This window comes from Melospiza melodia, chromosome Z, assembly GCF_035770615.1.
Source record: "Melospiza melodia melodia isolate bMelMel2 chromosome Z, bMelMel2.pri, whole genome shotgun sequence".
NCBI classification, from domain to species: Eukaryota; Metazoa; Chordata; class Aves; order Passeriformes; family Passerellidae; genus Melospiza; species Melospiza melodia.
Window position 1 is genome coordinate 82273189 of NC_086226.1, and position 25016 is coordinate 82298204.

The 25016-nt window shown below is 51.2% G+C and overlaps 1 protein-coding gene across 1 annotated transcript in view; it reads right to left on the reverse strand.

Annotated features, from left to right (window-relative positions):
• The window catches only part of ZCCHC7 (zinc finger CCHC-type containing 7), a 97745-nt gene extending 76419 nt beyond the window's left edge, over nucleotides 1–21326 (reverse strand). Inside the window, exons 1-4 of the mRNA XM_063180240.1 lie at nucleotides 21164–21326; nucleotides 20440–20479; nucleotides 17685–17794; nucleotides 15269–15985 (exon numbers count right to left, since the gene is read on the reverse strand). Coding sequence (XP_063036310.1) covers nucleotides 15269–15985; nucleotides 17685–17694 — 727 coding nt within the window. The 5' untranslated portion in view covers nucleotides 17695–17794; nucleotides 20440–20479; nucleotides 21164–21326. The remainder of the gene's footprint in view (nucleotides 1–15268; nucleotides 15986–17684; nucleotides 17795–20439; nucleotides 20480–21163) is intronic.
• Nucleotides 21327–25016: the final 3690 nt, after the last annotated feature.

The following is a 25016-nucleotide window of genomic DNA, read 5'->3' on the forward strand; positions in this document are numbered from 1 at the left end:
TCCAGCTCTTCTGGAGCCTCTTTACATACCAATACAGTCAAAGGAGCACAGTATTTACATATCTTTCAACTGATGCCGAAAAGATGGTAAAAATATTATTTTTCTTAAATGAGGAAAGTAGCTCTTCACCGGCCAGGTGAAAGGATTCTGCCCAAATTTTGAAAAGAACTCTGCTTATGTATCTTAAGGAGTTAAAGCAGTATTTATCCACCTGTTAGAGAAATTATTTGAAAAAAAAGAAACACGTTACAATAAGGATCCTGATTTCACTAATATCACTCTGTATAAAGTATAACAAGCAGGCAGAAGAAAACAAACATTACTTGTAGCATACCACATTGTGGGCTTTATTCACAATTCAGCACATGTGGAAAAGGCAGCACAGTGGGCCAGGCTGCAGCGCTGCCTGGTGTGGAACACTGTGGACAGCCACACTGCCAGCGTGCCTCGCTGCCACCTGGCTGGGAAGGGATCTCTGGAGGTGTTTGAATATTTCACAAAGCTTTAAACCCTCTCTTTTGAACCCTCTCACAAAGCTTTAAACAAACAAGAGGTTACCATTCAGGACATCAAAACCAGCCTCGCACTGATAGAAGGCTAGGCTGGATGGGATGCAGGGAATGAGGAACTGTTCCCTGGCAGGGTGGGCAGGCCCTGGCACAGCCGGGGCTGCCCCTGCACCCCTGGCAGTGCCCAAGGCCAGGCTGGACACTGGGGCTGGGAGCACCTGGGGCAGGGGGAGGTGTCCCTGCCATGACAGGGAGAGGAGCAGGGTGGCCTTTAAGATCCCTTCTGATCCAAAGCAGTCTGTGATTCTGTGATCCTATGAAAAATTAAAACTTCCCCAGGTGTGTGCCAGCTGATGTGGCCATCCCAGGTCATCCTGCAGAACACCTGGAGGTGCCATTTCCCAGGGTTTGGCAGTACCAAGGCTCTGGCAGGGCTATGGGGTTGCAGGAGGGTGAAACATAGAGCAAATATTTCCATTTTTTAACAGTGCCCCCTGGCCTCGCTGCTCTTCCAGTGAGTGCTGACACTCCCAGAGTGAACTGAAGTGCTGCTGCTGCAGTGACACACCCAGCCTCACCTGCAGCCAGGTGCAGCCAGGTGAGCACAGCCCTGGCTCTGGAGGACACAGCTCAGCAACTGAGGCCAAGCACGTGTGAGTGTTCTGCTGAGCAAAAACCTCCTTGCTGCTCAAATTATTAATGAAATGCCTGGGCAATTTGAACATTGGGTTTTATTGTTCTAAGTACTTTTTTCTTTCTTTAGCGCTAGGTGTCCGTGTGGGTTTTGTTTGTTCATCTGTTTTTTTCCCCTCAGGGTTTAAAAAACATTAACCTACCAACATTATCACAGGTCTCAACCACGCGAGATGCATCAATCTCCATCCCACCCGGGCAGCTTTGAGAACCGAGTCCTGAAAAATATCTGAGTTTGGGACAAGGTATACTATGTAGTAACATTTATTTTAAAATTCTTTAGTGGTAACTTCCACTGATATATTGTAATATACTGTTTCAAACTAATGTAACATTATTAGAGATAAGTATTACTATAAAAATGCCCTGCTTAACATCCAAATACTTGATTCTTCACCTTAGTAACTATACTAAATGTTATTCTTGCACATATTTCTCATTTAAATGAAACAGAAGTTAGCCAGAATTATTGCAAAAGCATTGAAATGCTATCAACTTCAAAATTCAGATGATGAAAGGTCACATATTCAAGAAAACTAAAAATTCCCTTTACAAGATAAGCAATTATTTCCCAGTCTTCAACACATTTGCAAGCATCAAAAAACTGCATAAATTAAAATCTGTATCTCCCCTAATTTCCTTGGCATTTAATGTGTCTTAAAATTTCTCCCCAAACTCAGGATATTAACTGAAAACAACAGCGCAGAGCTCAGTTAACGACGGAACAGAACAGAACTTTGAGTAACCTCAAACTGAAGCAACTGCTAGCAAAATTTTCGAGTTAGTTAAGAAAAGAACTCTTTTTTCTTCCTTTTTGGTTTTTCAAATTAAAGGAAATCTGCCATAGTGAGGACAGGAAACTAATCATAAATAGGACTTTTAGCTAGAATCTGTGCTCAATTATAATAATACACCAGAAAATATTTTTCTAGGATTTTGGAGAACAGTTTTGTACTGTGTCTGCTTTGACCTAACAGTTATGCCAGGGCTAAAAAAACATCACTTCAGCACTATTGTTTCTTTCTGTAAAGAGCAGCACTGTACTTTTACCGCTCAAAGCCCATGAATTTATTTGGTTTAAGGGGATCTCGGCAATATAGAAAGAAACAGGAAGAACTTCACTCAACTCACTAATTTAATAGTCTGAGCTATCATTGTACCCAAAAGAAACTGTTGTGTTTTGTAATTATACATATGTTTATTACTTGTACTGACCCACCTCAAACAGGGCAGCCAGGATTCCAGAAATAACAGCCAAAATGAAAGAAAATGGACACGCACTAAAGTCTCCTTTGTGCACTGTGTTTTCCTCTGGCAGCAGTAGCCAAAGCCAAGAGGTGGCTTCAGACCCACGGGGCCATGAACACCTGAGGATGACTGCTCCTCAGGTGAGGAGCACCAAGCACACCACGAGCAGACCCGTGCCAGCACACACCTGGCGGGAGCACGGCACCACGGCGGGGCACAGAGCAGGTGAGACAGCCAGGAGCACACCCGACTGCAGGGGCCTCATCAGAACCCACCTCAAAGGAGGAAATAAGGTTCAGCCTTTGTCATTTCTGTCACTAAAGTGAGTTTCTCACACCAACTTTACGTGAAAACATACTTGCTATTAAAAGCTTTTCAAAGTTTTACTCTTGTTTTCCTGATTTAAAAAAATAACAGAACCCGGTATTTAGCAGTGTGTGTTAGGGATCTTGGCTAGAATTAAGGAATCCTTGTCATTAAATAAGCAAATTTCCCTCTCCTATCCATCGGAGGAGCCGCCACAGTTTCCGCGGGGCGAGCTGAGGGCCAGGGGCCGCACACGGCCGGGAGCGCCGCAACTCTCCGTCCCCGGAGCGGCTCTGCCATCCCCGGAGCACTCTGCTGACCCCGGACCGGGTCTGGGATCCTCGGAGCGGCTCTGCCATTCCCGGAGCGGCTCTGGGGTCCCGGAGCGGCTCTGCTGACCCTGGAGCGGCTCTGCCATCCCCGGAGCGGCTCTGGGGTCCAGGAGCGGCTCTGCCGTCCCCGGAGCGGCTCTGCTGACCCCGGACCGGGATCCTCGGAGCGGCTCTGCCGTCCCCGGAGCGGCTCTGGGGTCCCGGAGCGGCTCTGCTGACCCCGAACCGGAATCCTCGGAGCGGCTCTGCTGACCCTGGAGCGGCTCTGGGGTCCAGGAGCGGCTCTGGGGTCCCCGGAGCGGCTCTGCCATTCCCGGAGCGGCTCTGCTGACCCTGGAGCGGCTCTGCCATTCCCGGAGCGGCTCTGCTGACCCTGGAGCGGCTCTGCCATTCCCGGAGCGGCTCTGCTGACCCTGGAGCGGCTCTGCTGACCCTGCCGCCCCTCCTGCCCGCCGCCCGCACCGCTCCCGGCCGGAGCAGAGCCGCCGCAGGCGGCAGGGTCGGGCAGGAGCTCGCTGGGCTCCGGCTCCAGGCTGTGCCTGCTCTCTGTGCTCCGCAGCCCCGGGCAGCATCCCTGCCTCCCTGCCTGCCTCCACACACACAGACACAGACACAGACACGGGCAATCCTTCCGCGCCCCCCTCGCTCACACACACACACACAAATGCACCGAGTGCACCTAGGTTAAAAAGGTGAGCAAAGATAACACACTTCGGCCAGAGTTTCCTGCCTCGTGGGCAGTGCATTTCCTCCTTGCAAAGGCTGGAGTGCCCCGCAGCCGGGGCAGGAGTCTCGGCTGCGCTGGGGATGCCCTGTGCTCTGGGATGGTAACTCTCGAGGCGATGCCATCCTCTGGGTTACCTGCACGCGAGCTGTCAGTGCCACCTGCCCTGGTGACAGGGACTCTGTACACTGCAGGGTCATCTGGTTAGGAACTAGAGGTCCCAGCCAAACACCCTGCCCTCCCAAGACTGAGCTGCATTTCTGCTTTTCCATATGTGTACGAATGTGAGATCCTTGCCATGTCCCAGACCTCTTGTGTTCAAAACCCGAGGCTGAACTGGAATGGCTTTCGTCAGGAAACTCACCAGTTTAGCTTCACAAAGGTGTGAAATTTAGATGTCTTCATATTTACACACTTTTGTCCTTAGGCATGACACTTCAGCAACCCACATATGCAATAAGCCCTAAACATCACAGACCCTCAAATTAGCTGACACTGAACATCCTTGAGCAACAACATGATTCAGGAGATGCTCTTTAATCAGCCATGGAAAATAACTCATGCCTGCAAAATGGCATTTAATAGCTGTTTTCTTTCTTCTGCCTTCTTTGGTGTATTTCTCAGGTTTTTTGTTTTGGTTTTTTCTTTTTTCTTTTTTTTTTTTTTTTAATTGTGATAACTAATGTACATTTTAAGGCTACTACACAGCTGGCTGCTTTCTAGTCTTTGCCATAGTTTTCAAAAAGCATGAATAATTTAAAAATATGACATTGCCAGTATTCCAATTAAATAATAACCTGACAGTATCTTTCAAACTATCACATGTGCCACCAAAGGTATTACCTGCATAATTCCAAAGATGAGCTCCCCATTATTTGAAACTATGTCAGGGGATTACTTTGGGGACAGAGCAAAAAGGCCAAGGAGTGTAATTTGAACTCTCAAAGGCAGAATTACAGACCTTTTGGCAAGGTGGGGAGAGGGCATTTAATGCACTTTGGGTGATACTGAAACTCACTGGTAGAATTTGAGAGAGGTGAATGAATTTTTAATCAGAAAAAGCAGAGAGAAAAAGCAGAGCACCCTAGAGAGCCCCAGCAATGTTTCTGCTCCCTCAGGGCCCGCAGTCAGCGCTGGGACGGGCAGCAGAGTGAGTGACTGTCTCTGTGGGCACGCGGAGCCCCAGCACAGCTCCTGCCACTCCTTTCCTGCTCCAGCCCGAGGATGACAGCGCCAAAGAGAAGAGAGCACCCATCCCGAGGCCACACTGCAGCAATGAAACACATTTCCTAGCACGGATCCTGTGACTGCACGGAAAAGACTGAAAAGTTTAACATCTCCTACACAGAGCAGATGCGTGACACACCAATAATTTTTCAGTTTCCAAAGCAACTTGTGCCAAAGTCTATGTGAATTATTACCATTATTACTTGTTGCCAAAACTCCCAAACAAAAGGAAAGTGAGACCTTCCTATTAAGGAAAAAAAAAAAAAACATAATTACTGTGCTTTTCCCAACTTGCAGTGAAACAAGGATTTTTCCTGCTTTTCTGTTTCCTTCCAAATTATTTAGCATTTTTAAAGTAACCATCATGTATTTTAAAGAATCTCTCTCCAAAAAAAACACCAAAACCTAAACCAAAACCAAACAAAAAACCCCAAAACCAAACCAAACCAAACAAAAAAAATCAAAATACGAAACAAACCAAAAAAACCAAACAGGAGTTGGAGAGCCAAACCAAAGAGGAAGCAACAAATGCAATTTTAAACATTTAGCATTTGCACAATTAGAGGATACTACATGCATAAGAGCAAAGATTTTGCTGTAAATAAATATACAAGGATTAATTTTGTTACATAAAATTGGAGTGTACAGAGATCAAAGGCCCACAGGTAGCGTAATTGTTTCTGGAAAGATACAATGAAGTATTATTTTGAAGATCCATGTCAACGCTATGATTTGTGTAAATATTAAAGCTGCTCTATTAATTAGGTATTAACTATTGACATTGGTCAATAATTAGAACTTAGAATTTTTAGTGTGGGGCTGGGTGAAAACACCCTGATACTGAACCCTTGATGTCATTTTGATTTTCTTACTTTTTGTTTTTTCTTTTCCTGGATAAGAATTATCTGATGACTCCAATTTTTCATTTGTTTTGTACAGAATTGTGCCTCATGTAGCATTTTCTTTTGTTAATAAATTTTGGAATTACCAGAACAAAGCTAAATGTTAGGAAACAAACTGAAAAGAACTCGCTGGCTGTGTAAATCCTCCATTCAGGCTGGAAGAGCATTTTTTAATGCTTTTCTGTGTCCTTGAATGAACTGACATTTAACAGTAGCTTTCATGTTTTCCTTGCGGATGGTAAGTATAACATTAAAAAATAAAATGACCAGCTGGATATATTAAACCTCACCTGCCCGTCCCACCTGCCCAGTTGTTCTCTTTGCAGGCTTATATTCTCAGAGCAGCTACAGGAGAGAAGAGCAACACCTGAATGAACTGTTCTTGAATCTAAACACTTTCTGAAGCACTGACCAGGACTTTGGGACATGTATTCCATTTATATCTATTTTTTGAGCGAGTCTCTTCCCTATAGATAAAACCTGGTGTGGCAATGGAAGAACGTTGACTGAGAAATGGTCTCAGTCTCACTGATGGAAAAGAGATCAAGTATTTGCCAAACTGAAAAGAAATAAAGTCCCAGTGAAGTTACCCCTTATGAATTTTCAGCCTTTCCTACAACACTAAAATAAAGTAGGACCAGAAAAATTTTCTTTTGTGAAGAATTCAGTTCCTAAAGGGCCTGCTTTCTCCTTCAAATTCCTGCAGATTTCAAGCTTCACAAAGCCACTCAGGATTAGTCAAGCTTTCAAATTTAAAATTCCATGTGCTCCTTGTAATTATTTAAGTTCACTGGGAAATTATTTTTGAATGTGCATTTCCATAAAAGGGAAAAATGGTTTCCAGCTTTTGTCCTTTGGAGATTGCACGTGTGTGCCACAAAAAAAAAAAAAAAAAAAAAATTACATCACTGACATACGTCACAAACATGTCATTAGTGTTAAAAACATAAAATCACATCACTGACACCTCAAAACCACGCCATTCGCATTTTCAAGGGTATTTTGGCTGCTGTACTGTGCTGCACAGTAGGAGTTTTCCCCAGCAGCAGCCGGGCTGGGTTAGGGGCGCAGCGCGGCGTGGGGACGGCGCACGCGGGGATTTGGGGATTTGGGGATTTGGGGCAGGGTGGGCTGGGGGTCCCCGCTGAGCCCAGCACTGGCCACGGCTCCTGCTGCTGCTGCTGGCCCTGGAGCAGCAGCCCCTGGGGCCCTCTCACCGCAGCCTGAGACACAAACCACAGCCCAACACAAAGGACCGTGACCTCCAGCCACCACCAAGGCACTCCATTTTTAGGGAAATGACAAGAACGGCCCTGTTTCACCTGCACTAGGCTGCTCCTCAAAACAAAAAAAACCTATTACAAAAATCACAAGTGAGCGACCAAAGCTCAGCTTGTAGGCTTCATTTATAACAAAAGAGTGTGTTTCAAACACTTGGGCTTGCTCTCTGAAAACCTCAGTCACACAAACATCCCAATGTGAGACACACCGACACACACAGCACCAACGCCCCCTGAATTGTCCCTCTCCTCCAACTGCTGACACTGATTTCTCAGAGGGATCTCTTCTCTGCTCTTTTTACTCCAAAAAAAGCTATAATAATTAAAACCCCGGTGAGGGCATCCCCTCAGCACACAGCCACTCAGCCTGAAGCACAAAGGCTGCCAGCTTTGCCCGTGTCCTGGAGCCAGTGCGGGGCACAGCTCAGCTTTGTGCTGGGCTGTCACTGGCTGAGGGCTCTGACACAGCCCGGGGGCTGGGCACGCTGCTGCCCCGCTCACGGCAGGACACAGGACGCCAGTGACACTGCTCCAGGCTGGCCGCCGTCCCCTCAGGCTGCTGTGCCAGACACGCCGTGCCAGCACAGGGCAGGGCGATGCCCAGCACACCCACACATCCAAGCGCTGTGCTCACGCGTCCCACAGCCCGCTGTGCTCCCCGTGGGGAGCCAGCCCCACGCCCCTGGCCCGGCAGGTGAGGCTCCACGGGCACAGGCCCCCGTGCAGGGGTGTCTTACCTTGGGAAGGGCAGTGCAGCAGGAGGCAGGGCCGCTGTGCTGCCCCTGCTCCGGCAGGGTACGGCCAGCTCTGCTGCTCCACCATGCACAGAGAGTTTCAAAAAGAGACCGAAAAGAGCATCTGGCAGCTTCCCCCATGCTCCCCCCTCACGGCCTGGCTGCTGAGGCTTTAAAGGAGTTGATGGAGGAAGATTTGTCCTGAGGATGCCTGGCTGTTCCTGGTGCCTCGGGGGCTCGGAGCAAGGACAGGCACCCACAACCACCCATGCAGCACAATGCAGGACAGCAAAATGCACTGAAATCTGCCCACTTAGGGCAAAGAGGTGCTTTTGTGACTGTCACTGGAACCTGCTGTCTCCAATGGGCCTGCTCAGGCTCTCTGAGGGCATTCTCCTCATCCCCACTCCAAAAGTGTGAACAAAGGAACACCAATCGCCACGCACACCTGAGGCTGTGTCAAGGCAGCAAAGGAACATGCAGAACTCACACCAAACTGAGGGCAGAGTGCACCAAACCAGTGCCAAACCACACCAGACTGGTGACAGAAACACCTCTGCAGCTGGCTCTGTGCATGGGGCTCTCAGCAGTGCATGGGAGACATGCTACCCTTGGTGACCCACATCCACCAACAAAAGTCCAGGACTGGACAGAGAGCTTCAATTTTCTTCTTTCTCAGTGCTAATGTCATTGTCTGACAGGACATACTCTGGATAGCTGGGAATGCCCCACATAATGTGAAATCAGAGCCATCAGCAAAAGCTTTAGAGGAAAAGCAGTCAAACACCCCCACCAGGGAGGGGAGTGGCTGAGCCTGGCAGGTGGGAAACCATGCCACTGCTCAACATTGGCAGGTGAAAAGAAACAGCTCCAACCCAAATGCCGTGACTACAAACCCTGTCGTGCTGGAGGGGAGTTGTGCAGGGAGCTGGGAGTGAGGGAGGGCACAGGAGCTGGAGTGTGCACCCTTGCTCAGCAGCACGTCCCAATCCTCCTCCCCTGGCCAAGCCCTTGGAGCGGGGCTGCTCCGTGTGGGACACGGTCACAGCACACTGCGCTCACCAGCATGGGCTCTGCAAACACCAGCTATACACACTAACACCACTGCCATCACCCTCGGCTTGCCAGCCTGCGCCGCAGCAATGTGTGCACCCGAGCACGCACGGAGTGCTGCAGCAGCCCGAGGAGCCACTCTGCATTTCCTGCAGATTCAGCATGAAAGGAGTGACCACAGAGCCCTGCCTCATGGCCAGCACCACTGCAGAGGTGCTGCAGGGTGCAGGGTCAGATCTCTGTCTCCCTACACCTGCCTGCTCACCCCAAACTTTACTTCTTCCCCATGTCCCCTGTATCCAGTATAGTCTCTACTGCACTTTTTTTGTTTAAACACCTAGAGCTTCTCCTTCCAAAGGATTAAATCAGTTTCCCATCAGCATTCAAAAATTCAGTTGCAGTGTGACAGTTTGTTATCACCTGTAAGAAACGCAAAGAAATAGGGACGGGGAAGAAAAATCAGACTGACAAAAAAAGGGTGGGAAATCCCCTTATAACTATCACCAAAACAGTGGGAAAAAAAGGTGGGAAAAGCGAAAAAAAGTCACACAGAATATATGACCATGTAAGCATGGGCACTCTTGCAGAAAACCTAGTCAGCAATCCCAAGCCAGAGGAAATGTAAATGAGAGCCAGGTCCAGAGCAGTGACGGAGTCTGAACAGATACAAGGGGCTGCTCAGGTTGCAGGATGTGCTTAGCCTCGATCTCTTTGGATTTGCAAAGGAACTTTATTAGTTTTATTAATTTTTTTTCTTAAGTAATCAAGAGATTCGAGTGTATCCACATAACGCGGCGAAGAAGATTAAGATTTTTTCTTTAATCAAAACATCCATATGCATGTGTTGTATCTTCGGAGGGGTAGGTGGATTCCCACTGCTGCCTCCCTCCCGCTCCGGGCGCGTTCTGCTTGGAACTCATGCACAAACCACTCCCACCGCATTTCCATGACGGCAGGGCTGCAGCAGGCACAAGCGAGAAGAAAAGCCCCCGAAGCACAGGAGAGCCCCCAGATCGCGGGGCTCAGCAGGGACAAGCGGCCACAGAGGGGCTCAGCAGCGCACGGCAAGGGGCTGAGCCGCCCAGCAGCGCTGTGCCCCGGCTGCGCCCCAGCCCTGGCTGCCCCTGTGGGCAGGGGCAGGGGCAGGAGGAGCTCCGTGCTGGCCTGGGACAGCGTGGCCCTGCCCTCCCCCGTGTCCCTTGGTGGCAGTGCCCATGCACACAGCCACCCCAATACAGCCCAGCCCGCTGCTGAACACACGGACTGCAGAGCCGCACACCCGTCCCGTGTGCCCTGCCCCAGCCGGCCCTGCCCTCCCCTGTGTCCTACACGGACTGCAGAGCCGCACAGCCCTCCCGTGTGCCCTGCCCCAGCCGGCCCTGCCCTCCCCCGTGTCCCTTGGTGGCAGTGCCCATGCACACAGCCACACCAATACAGCCCAGCCCGCTGCCGAACACACGGACTGCAGAGCCGCACACCTGTCCCGTGTGCCCTGCCCCAGCCGGCCCTGCCCTCCCCTGTGTCCTACACGGATTGCAGAGCCGCACACCTGTCCCGTGTGCCCTGCCCCAGCCGGCCCTGCCCTCCCCTGTGTCCTACACGGACTGCAGAGCCGCACACCCGTCCCGTGTGCCCTGCCCCAGCCGGCCCTGCCCTCCCCTGTGTCCCTTGGTGGCAGTGCCCATGCACACAGCCACACCAATACAGCCCAGCCCGCTGCCGAACACACGGACTGCAGAGCCGCACACCTGTCCTGTGTGCCCTGCCCTCCCCTGTGTCCCTACACGGATTGCAGAGCTGCACACCCCTCCCACACCACAGAGCCCTGCTGCCCTTGGGAAACGCAGCACACACCTCTACGGGTCAACGGTACCCCATCGAGAAACTAACAACAAAAGCATTTTCATTGTGGAAGACATTTCCACCTGGAAATCTTTTTACTTCTGAAAGCAACTTTGTTTGAGATTGAACCCAGTGATTCCACAATAAGCAAAGGGAAGTGTGACTCTATACAGAGCACTTATCTGGCCTAGAAAAATGACAAATTTATGGTAGTCATTTTTGGTATGACTACCAAATGGTAGGAAAAAAAGAAGCAGGTAGGAAAAAATATGGTAAGAAAAAAAAAAAAAAAAGTTGTTGCTACAAACCACAAAACTCCAGAACAAAAACATACTGTAGGATGCAAAAGTCACATTCAAAAGCAGCTGTCAAGGAAAAGAAGCAAAGCACAACTCATTGTATTTTGTTGTAAGCTTACACCTTTTCACCATTTAGAAACAAACGGAGGGATCTGAATAACAGAACACAGAGAAAAGAAATACAGATGTGGTCAGATTTTTTTCTGCAGTGCCCCACAGTTAAGATAAATTTAGGGTCAATGTCGAGAGAAAGCCATTTCAAACACTGATAGTTCACAAAGGGCATTTCCTTTCTGATAGGGATAAAAATTAAGTCAAATTTATTGGAGACTGCTATTTCCATTCTGACTCCATAAGCTGCAGTTACTGCCACCAAACAGAAGACTCCTTCCTATATTATTTCCTAGGGAAGAGGCAAAAATTAAATGCTTTCAAATTAATTTTGTTTTCCGTTTTAGGCATATTGTTATGTTTCCATTCACTACATGTTCAAACACGCTTCTTTTTTTCTCCCTTCCATTTTACAAGTGCTCTTTGGAGTCAGAAGCAGCCACACAGCACAAACTTGCCAAGCCCAGAGTGCAATCATACTCACACCCAGCCTCTGAGAAAGGGGCCAGGCGAGCAAAGGACATAACAGAGAGAAGATAAATTGCTTTTTGTACCCCTTAGTGGCCGGACATCAATGCTGCAGCTCTGAAAGCTGTCTTTCCCAAAAAAAAAAAAAAAAAACAAACCCAAAAAAAAAAAAAAAACCCAAAAAAAAAAACCACAAAAGAGAGAGAGAGAGAGAGATTAGGATTGCAGCCATTCATGGAAGAAGAAATATGTTAAAAGGAAGGTTTTAATGAAGAAATGGATGAAAGACTTCCAACTACAGGAGATTAACGTTCTTATCATATAAACTCTTACTGCAAAGCACAGAGAGGGGTGGGAGGGGAGAACACTCCTCTAAAGACATGGAAACTCTGACACTGTAAATGAATTCTCTGCAATAGTGCACGGCGCAGTTTGCAATGGCTCCTTTTGCACCTTTATTAGGGACTCCTAGACTTTAAATTAAAAAAAAAAGAGTGCAAATTATACCACAGACCTAGATTTGCTGGTTTAGCCATTTTCAAAACACCCTGGAAGAAGGCAGGACCCTGTAAGCACAGCAGCATCATCAGGCAGTTTTCTGACAGTCACACCAGGAAAACCACCCCTGACAGGGGGGGACACACACGTACCTCGTCCTGCCTTTTGGAATTTTACAGAAATGCAGGCAAAAATACGCTGTGGCTTAGTGGGGTATTAGACAAGCAAAACCAAACCCGAGAGGCACCTGAAACCATGGGGAAGGAAGCAGGGCAGAGGGGAGGGAAGGCTCCCATCTGCGCGTGGAACACTCGCGGGCCAGCCACAAACCCCAAGGATGACAGGTGAGGACCAGCAGGTAACTCTGACCTGCCACCAGCACCCAGGGCTCGTGCCCCACAGCCAAACAACACCTCTGTCCTGCCCACTGAGGCTGGCACTGGAGCTGCAGAGGGGAAGGAAAGGCTCTCTGAGCTCCAGAGGCACAGGACAGCGGCGTTTGCTCAAAGGGAATATTACAGTAAGAAGGCTGTTAGACACGAGCAGGCTGGGCGGGTGAGGCGTAGGGGAGGGAGCAGGACAAGGAGACGTGCTCCATTCCTCCCCTTCAGGACTGCTCTGACGCAGGGGCAGCTCAGCAGCCCTGCTCAGGGACTCAGATGTGAGGACAGACTCACCAAACGGGCGACACAACTGGCTGCTCTCACTGCCACAGGAGTGCTCACGCTGCAGCTCCCTTTTCCACGGAAGCAAGCAGGGCCCTGGACACCACAGCACTGTCACGGGAGGCCAGTTCAGTGTGCACTCACGGGCAGCTCCAGGGGACAAGGCAAAGGCAAGGCCTCCTGAGCTCTTGCAAACTGGGACCATCCCTACGGACACCACGGGCCCTGAAGCTGTAATTTACATACACTGCTGTCACCAAAACACCTCCCTCATTCCCCAGAAACCCTGAAAACAGAACTGTGCGTGTCCCAAAATATTTCAAAATAACAAGCAGAGAATATCTCTGAGAGGGTAATTTGCCAATACACATATTTTTAAAATACATTTCTTTAAACCAAAAATTTTTATATTCATGTTTCAGCAGAGTCATTTATAGAATCACAAAATCCCAGAATGGTTTTGGTTCCAGGAGGCCTTAAAGATCACCTTGTTCCAAACTCTTGCCATGGGCAAGGATATCTTCTCTTAGACAAGTTATATATTATTGTCCATAGGATGAGAGACACAAGCTCAGTAAACAAATCACAGTTATTGTACATTAGGAACATTTATGGCTTCTCTTCCCTACAACTACTTTGATGCTGTTTTGGTTTTTCATTGCACACACATACCTACAACACAATTTATCCTAAGCCTATGTCCTTGCATGGGGATCACAGTGTGTGATAGAAAAGGAGCAGCTAAACCAAACTTTTGTGCACCAGAGCCACTTGAATTCCATCCACCAGAATCTGGAGGAGTTTGGAGAAGGTTCTGGCCCACTGTTGAGAACAGAACCAGAGCAGGAGAAGAGCAGGTGTATTTATGACCTCATATGACTGCCTCTGACTGCCCACTAAAACTGTTCATATTCTCTACACTCTACAAAACAATTGTAGTTCTGACCAGCGTGATCCATTCACACAGTGCAGGGAAATTCTAGCCCTGCTATCTGCTCTGTATGTGGCTTGCTTATTGCCGACATTCACTATGAACCAGAAACATTACAATGCTTGTCACAAAAACGCGGCATAACTTAGCAAAAACTGCCCCCTGGTACCAAACATCCATTTGATTTTTAACAGCCCCCTCAGCCAGCACTGGCACACCTGAAAGGCAATTCTTAGAAACTTTAAAAAGATTTGTAAGGAGGAAAAAACAACATGAATTCCAAACATGGGGTGCTTATTAGGGCCTCTGATGCAGTGACAGAGTGCTTTACATAGAAGTCTGCGCAGCCACAAACTGTGCTAAGCTATGCAAAAACACACACAACTCCAGCAGAAGGGTATCAAACATTTATAGCCCTGAAATACGTGCTTCATCAAAGAAGGCAAAGCCCATTCCTCACCTCTTTCCTCCCAAACAGTGCAGCAGCAGAACAGCAGCACTGTTTACAGACACTGACAAAAATCCCCACTGAAGTCAGCCTACAGATCAGGGTCACAGAATGCTCCATGCCTTGCAAAACCTCACTCACATGCGCACCAAATAAAGTCTGACATACGTAGTTTTTTAACTTCTTTCAGAGTACGGTCTATTTCACTTCATTTATAAACTTCCCTTCTTTATTTCTTTCTGCAGCCTTTGTCTGGGTGATGGCTTCCCTCAGCCTGGCAGGGGGATGCTGTTCCCAGCAATGGCCTTTGTGCCCAGCAAGAGGAAATCGTGGCTGACCATCCAGCAGAGGCTGCAGCTGCTGGTGACACAGGGCATGCTACACACCATGGTCATTACAGACACCTGCTCAAACTCTGTGGCACTGACCACCACCTTCACGGCCTTCTTTGCTGTAATGGGGAGGAACGTTTTTCAAAACAACACAATGTCCGACTCCAGTAGCTGGGGAGAAACCTCCCTGGGTTCAGGGCAGAATCCACATAAGAAGAGTCAGACAGCTTCAGATGAACAGCCCAAACTGTGAAGAGTGCTGAGGGGGCAGTCACCTGCTGAATTCAGGCAGGGGAAATGCTCACGTCTCCCCTCTGCCCCTTGCCTCCTTCCTGTTACGGCTCATCCTGTCCTGAGCTGAAAGGCCTCTGGTCTGGCACACAGCAACTTCTTATACACTCTCAGAAACACAAAATACATGGCAAGGTTGAAAAGCTCACAGTATAAACCACTCTGATATTACTTCTAAATTTCTACCAGGAAAAATGCTGTTTTTCCTTCTGCATGCCATGCTGCTGAATTAAAGGTATTGAAATGGAACAAATGACGACCATTTCATTTACCACAGCTTTGCCTCCTGTTCATCTTTCAATACTGGCATCAGCGTCACTGCAGACAAACTGCTGTCCCCACACAAGAACCAACAAGCCAATGAAAAGCACTGACCTTTCCTGGCAGGCGTGGCACAGCCCTCGAGGTTCAGCATGATGTCTCCATCCGTGTCATCGGCACCAGCTCCCAGCAGCATCCAGCTCTCGATGTCCTCGCCGCCAGAGATCAGGCTCTCCTCCTCCTCCGAGCTGTTGTCTAACACCAGCACGTCCTGGGGGCCGTCGGGTCTGGCAGGAAGGACTGGGGCAGGCCTCCCACTAGGGCTGCTCGTCTTCCTTGGTGTGCCCACAGCAGGCTCAGGGGGGCACCGGGCACTGCATCCAGCAGCTTTGGCGTGATTTGGCGTGGAGGACGCCGGGCGGGTGTGTGCTTTACCTGGAGCTGAAGAGGAGCACCTTGACCTCTTTGCCTTGCTTTTGTAGATGCTGTCTTCCTCTGGGGTGTCAGACAGGACAATGACCTCGGACTCATCTGAAAGCCGAGTGCCACCATCAGTGAGCTCAGTGAGATTCTCATCTTCATCCTGTTTCCCAGCTAGCCCAGAACTTTGACCCACGACTTCTCCAGCGTCAGCTTCCTCATCCATTTCCAGTGTTCTGACTTCTGCAAGATCCTGGGAATAGTGGATCTGGCTATAGAGATGAAACTCCACCTCACTATCAACACTCTGCTCACTGGATGACTCCTCGAGATAAAGTTCATCTTCATACACTTCAGTATTCTCAGGATCATCATATCCAGTAAATATTCTGGAAAGTGAAGAGTCTAAGTCTACAAAAAATCAAATGGTTAAATCAGAATGGTCATGTGTTCAAAATAAACCTTCAAGTGATACTTTTGGTCTTCTTGAAATTGCTCAGGTGAGTTGTGGAGCTCTGCACACAGACCATCAAACTGAGCAGATTTAACAGCCACCTGTGCTCCAACGCAGAACAGCAAACGCTAATTAAGGATGCATTTGCATTAACCATAACTATTACTTCAGCCCAACTGCTTTGGCCTCTAAAGGGGCGATTACCGAGTTCTCTGCCACACCAGGGAGGTCATCAGGCCACACACACACACACACACACTTTGCTGAGAACTCCTCGGGCTCTCCAGACTGGAGCGAGCGCAACAAGGAGCCACTAAAACCATTAAGGGATTGGAACATGTGTCCTAGAAGGTCAAGCTGGGACTGCTACTGCTCAGGGAGGGGAAGCTCAGAAGGATTTATTCACACTCACAAACACCTGGGGTACGGGGAATAAACAAGACAGAACCACCACAGACCTGCCCAGCAAGAACTTGACAGAGAATGACCACAAAATAACAAAATACAGGGATTTCCACTTAAACGTAACTCTGTTGCCCAGAAAGGCTCTGGAGCCTCCATTCTTGAGGACCTCAGCTAGGCACAGCCCTGAGCAAGCAGCCCCGGGTCTCTCTGCTTTAAATCAGGGCTGAAACTACCAGAGGCTCCTTCCCAGCCCAGCTGTCCTGTGATGCCAGCCCAAGGGCGAGTGTGCTCACAGCTCACAGCCTGCTCCCTTGCAAGCCTGGTAGTACAGGGATGTGGTAAAGTCACCCTGCCTCCCTGACACTGCCTCACTCTGAGTTCATGACCACAACAAACACGGGGTACAGGACATGGGACATTTCCTCTGAAAGCCTGTCAGTATTTCTGCATTCGTTACTCCCATGGAATTCATATAGCTTCTTCTAGACATGAAAACTGCTGGATGAAGTTCAGCTTCTTGGCTGGTGAAGACGAGTTGCATGGCACTGTTTAAATCCACTTAGTTGCACACACATACAAAAACTCAGATTTGTGAGCTTTGCACAGATGTAACTTGTGTGATGATGGTATTTAAAGAACCTAAAGGCTCCCATTAAGAAGGCTCTCTGCTCTTACCCAGGTTCCTAAGTAAACACAACACCTAATATGCTAAATATACGAAAGAACAAGGTGGTAAGTAGAGACAACAAACCTACTTTACACCACTACCTAGCTTTAGAAGCTGTAGAAAGGAAGAAAAAGTACAGTAGCTCCTGAAAGGCTGTAGTCAGGAAAAATATTTAACAGACCAAATGGAGGCTCCAAACTTTAACATTTTTGTCAGCTTCACAAGGGGTCCCTGTTTCAAACAGGCTGGAGCACACAGGTTGGAACTCCTACCCACACAGCAAGACCAGAGCTCCAATCAAGCACATTCCCAATATTCACATGTGCTTATGAGGTGTGAGAAGAGGCCTTCAGCAATGTAGCACAGTAACAAATCCTCCTGAAGGGGCTGTGGTTTTAGTGAGCTCCAAAACAGAACCCAAGTACTCCTTCCTCCCCTACTGTCCCCAGTGGATAAAGTGACACGCAGTGAGCAGTGACCACTGCTAAAAACTTGCAGCTGAGCAGCCCTGGTGTCTCCCAGGCATCCAGGAGCTGACTCATGGGCACTTTGCAGCACAAACAGGCAGCCAGCACTGCACTCACTCTGATCCATCCTGCTCAGCAGGTCAAAGCACAGCTCCTCCTGCTCTCAGCTCCACACGTGACTGCCGTGATGAAGGGCTCTTCCTCTTCCTCTTGCTCAGCACGTACACCTGGGAAACAAGCAACACCCAACATCAGCACCACCACGCAACCCTGAGCCCCTGCTGCCCACCATCCTCATGCTCAGGCCGCAGCCGTGCCCTTCCTCTTCGGGAAAGACAAACAGCCACGCCAGGCATCCCACAGCAAAGCAGACACACACAGCTTAAAGGACAGGGAAGAGCAGCTCAACAAAGTCCTGCTGTTTTCCAGACTGGCAAGCTGAGGCAGTCTCTCACTGAGTTCATACAGGTAACTCAGAGAAGGACCTGACTGCAACTTCACATTTCCTTTTGCCAGTGAAAAGTTTAGACTATGGGCAAATGTTCCTTTCCACAGAACCATAGCAGGGTTTTGGCTGGAAGGGATCCCCAGGGTCCCTGTTCTCTCAGCTGTGCTCACCTCCAAGTGCCACACCTATCCTCACACAATCACAGAATGATGAGGGTGGAAGAGATCTCTAAGATCATCCAGTCCAACCTGTGCCATAACACCTCAACCATAGCACCAAGTGCCATGTCCAGTCTTTTTTAAACACACACAGAGAAGGTGATTCTACCACACACCTGGGAAGAGCATTCCAGCGCTTTATTATTCTTCCAGTGAAAAATCTTTTCCTAATACCCAACCTGTACCTTCCCTGCCATAGCTTGAGACTGTGCCCTCTGGTTCTGTCAGTGCTGCCAGGTGGAAGAGACCAACACCCACCCATCTACAGCCTCCCTTCAGGAAGGTGTAGAGAGCAATGAGGTCACCCCTGAGCCTCCTCTTCTCCAGGCTAAACAGCCCAGCTCCTTCAAACACTTCTCACAGGGCTTGTGTTCCAAGCATCTTGGCTACAGCTGGACTATCATGAAGACGCTCCTGACACCTGAGTGTGCAGAACACATTAAACACATTGATCCTGCACAGACTGCCTGATTTGATAGGCTGCAGGGAGCACAGCACACTGACACATCCTACTTTGGAACTAGATTACTTTAATTTAAAAAAAACCAACTTCAAACCCCTGGCAAGAGGAGAACCCCATCCCTCTACCAAGAGGAGCTGCCCTCCTACCTGAACCCAGGGCACAACCTTCCTCAAACACACCTGATTGCCTCTCAGGCAGTAAGGACTGCCTTCAAGTTCAACTAAAGGGCTATCAGTGTTAAATTTAAAAAAATCACAGACATCTGAGCTCCTCCTAACCATTAACAAAACTGCAAATGGCTGCAGTTGGCAATGACAGGGATAATTTTCAAACACTGCTTGCCAGCCTTTTCCATCTGAGCCACTAGATTCCTGACATCCCACATGTGCTGCAGCAGCAGCACCAGGCAGTCAAAGGGAGGTGCCACTGGCATCTCGAGGCAGGGAGGAAGAGCAAGGCCAACACACAAGAAATAACAAACAAGCTAATTAGAACACTCATCCAAAAGCCCAAAGCGGGTTTGGGGTGCTCAGGGCTCACCCCTCTGCAGAAGGGACTCTGAAGGAAGAGGCTCAGGGCAGCCCTCCTCATGCCACTCCTGCTCACCTGCCTCGACTCTCTCTGTCAGTGCCCCCAGCACTCCTGCTGCTCCTGCTTTCCCAGCTTCCAACAGCGCCCAGAGCTCCTCGTGCCCAACTTCAAACACTGACATTTCCTAAAAACTTCTAAATGCAAGCCCAAACACAGAGATTACTTCTTCCACTGCACGTGGCTTTTCAGACAAGTGCCCTGCTCCCACCACACCCCATCAGCGAGCTCCAAACATTTCCTCATTTATCATTCCCTGCTCGAGCTCCACTGTCAAATCTAACCCTTTTTGATAATGGAGAACAGAGAAGCAAACATGCTCTCTGCAGCCTTGGAAGGCAAAACACACCCCTGTTGTCAGGCTGTTACAGACTGCAACAACAAAATGGGAAAGGGAAAAAAAAAGGATTTCCTTCCAAGGAAATCACCATGCTGCCTTATCTAAGCACAGGGTCGGACACCAGGAGAGTAGGAGCCAGCTTTAATTTAGTTCCATTTGTGGTACATAGACTGCCTGATGCTTCAGACTGCTCAGACACTGCAGCGGCACAGACAGTGTGAAACTGACAAGGAATTTAAACCTTCCAGAGCAGGTGGATGAAACATTTCACTGCAGCTGCTGTGGCTGCTTGTGCACCCTGCATTGCCTGGATTCCATGAGCAAATCATCACCATGGAGCTCATGACTCCAATGGAAATCACACCTGGGAGGGTATGAAAATTGTCAAACCTAAATGTATTTATGAAAACCTGCCCAAAGATATATTTATTCACAGAGGCCAGTGTCAGGAGACTGTTTTCCTTCCCCTGCTCTGTTTCTGTGCCTGATGTGATTCTAACCTGGCTGTGCCCCACCACGTGGCTCTCAGAGTAGGTGAGAAAGGCACAGCCCTCACCTGCTGCCCAGGTGAGGCTGCAGCTGCAGAAGCCTCTGCAGAGGAACATGGAAAAGGGTCAGGAGGTGGGCTGGGCACTGCCTCTGCCCCCATTTTCTGTGATCTAACAGAGATTTTTGGCTAAATACTGAGATGCAAACCCCATGTTTGTCCCATTTGCTGTTTGAGGAGACACAACTGCTCTGGACTTTCTTTAAATGAGGTGCAAAGAGAGAAGCAAAGCTCTGGAGAAGACAGCATTTTCTAGTGTCAGCTATACCTTCAAGAGATCACGGGAATACCTCTTCCACACCCGAACCCTGGAAAACAACAAAACATTTCACGTTCACTTCAGGCCTTTCTAAAGATTTTTTTTTACCCCCCCCAGAGGCACTTTGAGGACCACATTTAAGAGTAACATGGTTTTCCTGGCGTTCTAGGGTTCCACGTGTCCGGTGAGAGGGAACAGATGAGGACTGGGCATCCCGGGCAAGGCGAGGAACATCCCAAGGGAAAGGGAGGAACTCACACCCCAGCACCGGCGGCGCAGCGCGTCGGGCACAGCAGAGCCTCCTCCGGTACTCCAGGGCCGCCGGCACCGGGACACGCCGCAGCCCGAGGCTTGGCCAGGGGCACGGACACCGGGGCCGGACGCGGGATGATCCCGGCTGCGCTGCAGCCGCCACGGGCCGGGGGGGAACCGGGCCGGGGGGAACGGGGCCGGGGGGAAACCGGGCCGGGGGGAACGGGGCCGGGGGGGAAACCGGGCCAGGGGGGAAACCGGGCCGGGGGGGAAACCGGGCCGGGGGGGAAACCGGGCCGGGGGGGAAACCGGGCCGGGGGGGAAACCGGGCCGGGGGGGAAACCGGGCCGGGGGGGAAACCGGGCCGGGGGGGAACCGGGCCGGGGCCTCGGGGAGTGGGGCCCGCCGTGCAGGGAGGGGTCGCGGTCGGGCTGGGAGGTGCCGGAGCCGGGCAGGGCTGGTAGTCACGGACGATACTCACTCACTGCCGATACCGGAGCCCAGTCGCTATCAGCACTCAGTAGCGGGACGGACGGGCGGACGGACTGACTGACTGACTGAATGACCGACTGACCGGCTGGCCCACCCGCTCCCCCGTCCCCGGAGGTGGCAGCACTCACCGCGGGCGCTCCCCGGTGCCGCAGTTCCGCGCCGGCCGCGTTGGGACGCGCCGAGCAGGAAGTGGCGGCGGCCTGGCCCCGCCGTCCGGCCACGTGCTTCCGGCCCCGCCCCGCCCGAGGCCCCGCCCCGCGCCCCACAGCCCCGGCCCCGCCGCCAGGGGCCCGGCGGTAACGCGGCTTTGGGGAGAATTTAGCGAAAATCGGGTGCGCGGGGATGGGGCTTTCCAGAGCCCCGCGCCCTGCCCGCCGGCACAGTCCTGTGAGAGGACCGCGTCTCCGTGTGCAGAGCGGACGGAGCCCGCACCGGCACCGCGGGAAGCGTGACCCGAGAAGAGACGGGCTGGGAAAGGGCCTTAAAGTTCATCCAGGCCCTCGCTCGCCGTGAGGGTGGACCGGGACAGCGACAGCCACAGGAACAGGGACAGCGCTGGGACAGCGACAGGGACAGGGATAGGGACAGCTGCCACTAGAGCAGCGTGCTCCAAGCCCAGTGTCCAGCGTGGCCTCGGACATTTCCAGGGATGCAGGGGCAGCCCCAGCTGCTCTGGGCACCCTGTGCCGGGGCCTGCCCATCCTCTCAGGGAGGAATTCCTTCCCAGTGTCCCCTCTAACCCTGCCCCTGTCAGTGAGAATCCCACGTGTTCTGTCCCTCCCCCCCCTGTCCGAAGTCCCTGTCCAGCTCTCCTGGAGCCCCTGAGGACGTTGGAAGGGGCCCTAGAGTCTCCCCAGAGCGATCTTTTCTGCAGGGGACATCCCCAGCTCGCAGTCCCTCTCCAGAGCAGAGCTGCTGCAGCCCTAAGAGCGACACAGGGCATGTGCCCGAGTGTGCAGGTGCGTACACACGGCTCACACACACCCCGAATGCTGCCGTCCGTGCTGCCCAGGCTGCCGGCCCGCCCGCTGTCCGCAGCAGTGCAGGTGCGCCGGGTGAGACACTGGGTGCGGGCGTGCTGGTGGCACCCAGCAGGGCCAGCCGCGCTGTCTCCGCAGGCACCTCACAGGGCCCCAGTGTCCCCACATGCCCTCGCTGGGGCTGCCCGTTTGTCAGGGAGCCTGCCTCCCTGCGGGGGCTGCCGCTGCACACGCACACGCACACACCGCACACACACACACCACACATGCACACACACACACGTGCACCCCACACACAGACACACACACGCACACACACACACACACCGCACACACACATGCACACACGCACACGTGCACCCCACACACAGACAGACACACACACACACACACCGCACACACACACACCGCACACACACATGCACACACGCACACGTGCACCCCACACACAGACACACACACGCACACACACACACAGCACACACACATGCACACACACACACGTGCACCCCACACACAGACACACACACACACGCACACACCGCACACACACACACCGCACACACACATGCACACATGCACACACATGTGCACCCTGCACACACGCACATACACGCACATACACGCACGCACACACACACACCACACATGCACACACACACACCACACACAGACACACACACATGCACACACATGCACACACCGCACACACACACACACCACACATGCACACACACACGCGTGCACCCCACACACAGACACACATACGCACACACCGCACACACACACACCGCACACACACACGTACACACACCACACATGAACACACACGTGCACCCCACACACAGACACACATACACACACACACGTACACACACCACACATGAACACACACGCGCACAGACACACATACACACACACAGACACACACGCACGCACGCACACACACGCACATGCACACATACGGACACACACGCACACACACAGACACACACACGCACGCACATGCACACACACGCACACACCCACACACACACGCACACACCCACACGCACACACACACGCACACACAGACACACACGCACGCACAGACACAGACACACACACACCCACACGCACGCACACACACCCACACGCACGCACACGCGCACACGCACACACACACACGCACGCACACGCACGGATCCTCTGAGCGGGGAGCAGCTCCCTGGCAAGCTCTGGGACTGGCGCACGCCGGGCAGAGAGGAGCCCTCGCCCGTGCCGGCAGACATCCTGTGTACCGCGGGCAGAGGGAGCCGTGCAGGGCTGTGTGAGCTGTGCGTCTGCCTCTGGGAGCACCGCAGCGGGGCTGACTGCAGCTCGGCTCAGGCAGAGCCTCCCGGGGCAGGGCAGGCACGGGGGCTGAGGGAGAAATGCAACGAGTCGGGGGAGATTCCAGCTGTGTCTGCTGCATTAGGGACAGTGCTGTGCTGTTACACAGAGCTGCCCGTCCCTGCTGCCCACTGCACTGGGGCAGCAGGGCTGGCTGTCTGTCTGTCTGTGCAGACAGGCACGCACGCGCTGCCACATCCACTGAGCCCAGAGCTTTCATTTTCTGTCTCATTTTCTGTAGGGCTTTCAGACTTCGGGGGTTTCCTTAATGCAGTGCTAGAACTCTATTTTCAGCATTGCTGGTGTGTAATTATACCTGTGATTTACCTCTGTGAACACTAGCACGGGCAGGTATGTGTGGGCTGCAAAACTGCCTCCTGAAAGGCACAATAATTGTTTCTCTGATCCTCCAGGCTCTAGGACTGGGAAGGAGTGAACAAATCCCACCCACAAGTAGAAAGATTTTATCTTCTGGCAGAGAGCAAGTGGAACCTGACATAGCCATAACACCTGGCACTGGCCTCAGGTACTCTGCTCTGATCTTATCGTGGCGCCTTTCAAAACAAAAATGCTTTTAATGCTTCTGGATGTTATGAAACCTACTCAAATATATCAGGTAATTAATTGCTGTAAAATATACGCTGTTAAGATGATTAAAAGATGAGCTGGAACTGCAGAATGTTATGCAACTGTCAGGACCCTGAGGTTATCCCCTGGAACCTGGGCTGGGTGTGACCTGTTTCCCAAACTCCTGACCCTCACCTCTCTCTGCAGGCTGCCGTCCTGCCATGGCCCTGGTTTGTCCCCATCCCCAGGCAGGTGCCTGATGCTGAGGCTGGGACTGCCCTCTCCTGGCTGGGGGGGTGGGCTGGGCAGTGGCCCCAGGCCCTGCCCCACCAGCCCCCGCTGCACAGCCACTGAAATGGTGTGAAGCACACCTTTGGAGAAAGGTGTAGCCGTGAAATGGTGTAAAACCATGAAATGGTGTGAAACACACCTTTGCAGAAACATACCTGCAATTCAGATATGTTTCCCCAGAGCATATTTATAGTAACTACAGGACCAAGATTAGAGCATTTGCGTTTTGCACTGACTACAGTGGTATTTTTTGCTTGCAAGGACCTATTCTTGCTGGATTTGCCCCTGAAAGGAAGTTCTTTTGGGTGGCATCATAGCAACTGCCTCTGAGCCACCCATTGCCAGTCACCTGTCCTGAGGGACTGTGTCCCACATTGCCCTAGGGCCACCACAGCTCAGGGGACATCTTTCCCCCTGGGTGGCAGTGCCACAGCTCCAGTCCAGCCTTGCTGCAGGGCACTTGGCTGCTGCAGAGGAGCAGACAGAGGTGCCTGCATTCAATCCCGCGGGAGTCAGGAGTGATCCTCAGGGCCTGGCACTTTCACCCTTGCACCCCTTTGTCTGTCAAGGCAGCTGGGTCGGGCTGCTGCCTTTGCTTCCGAGCACTATTTCATGGTAGGAGTGACAAACTTC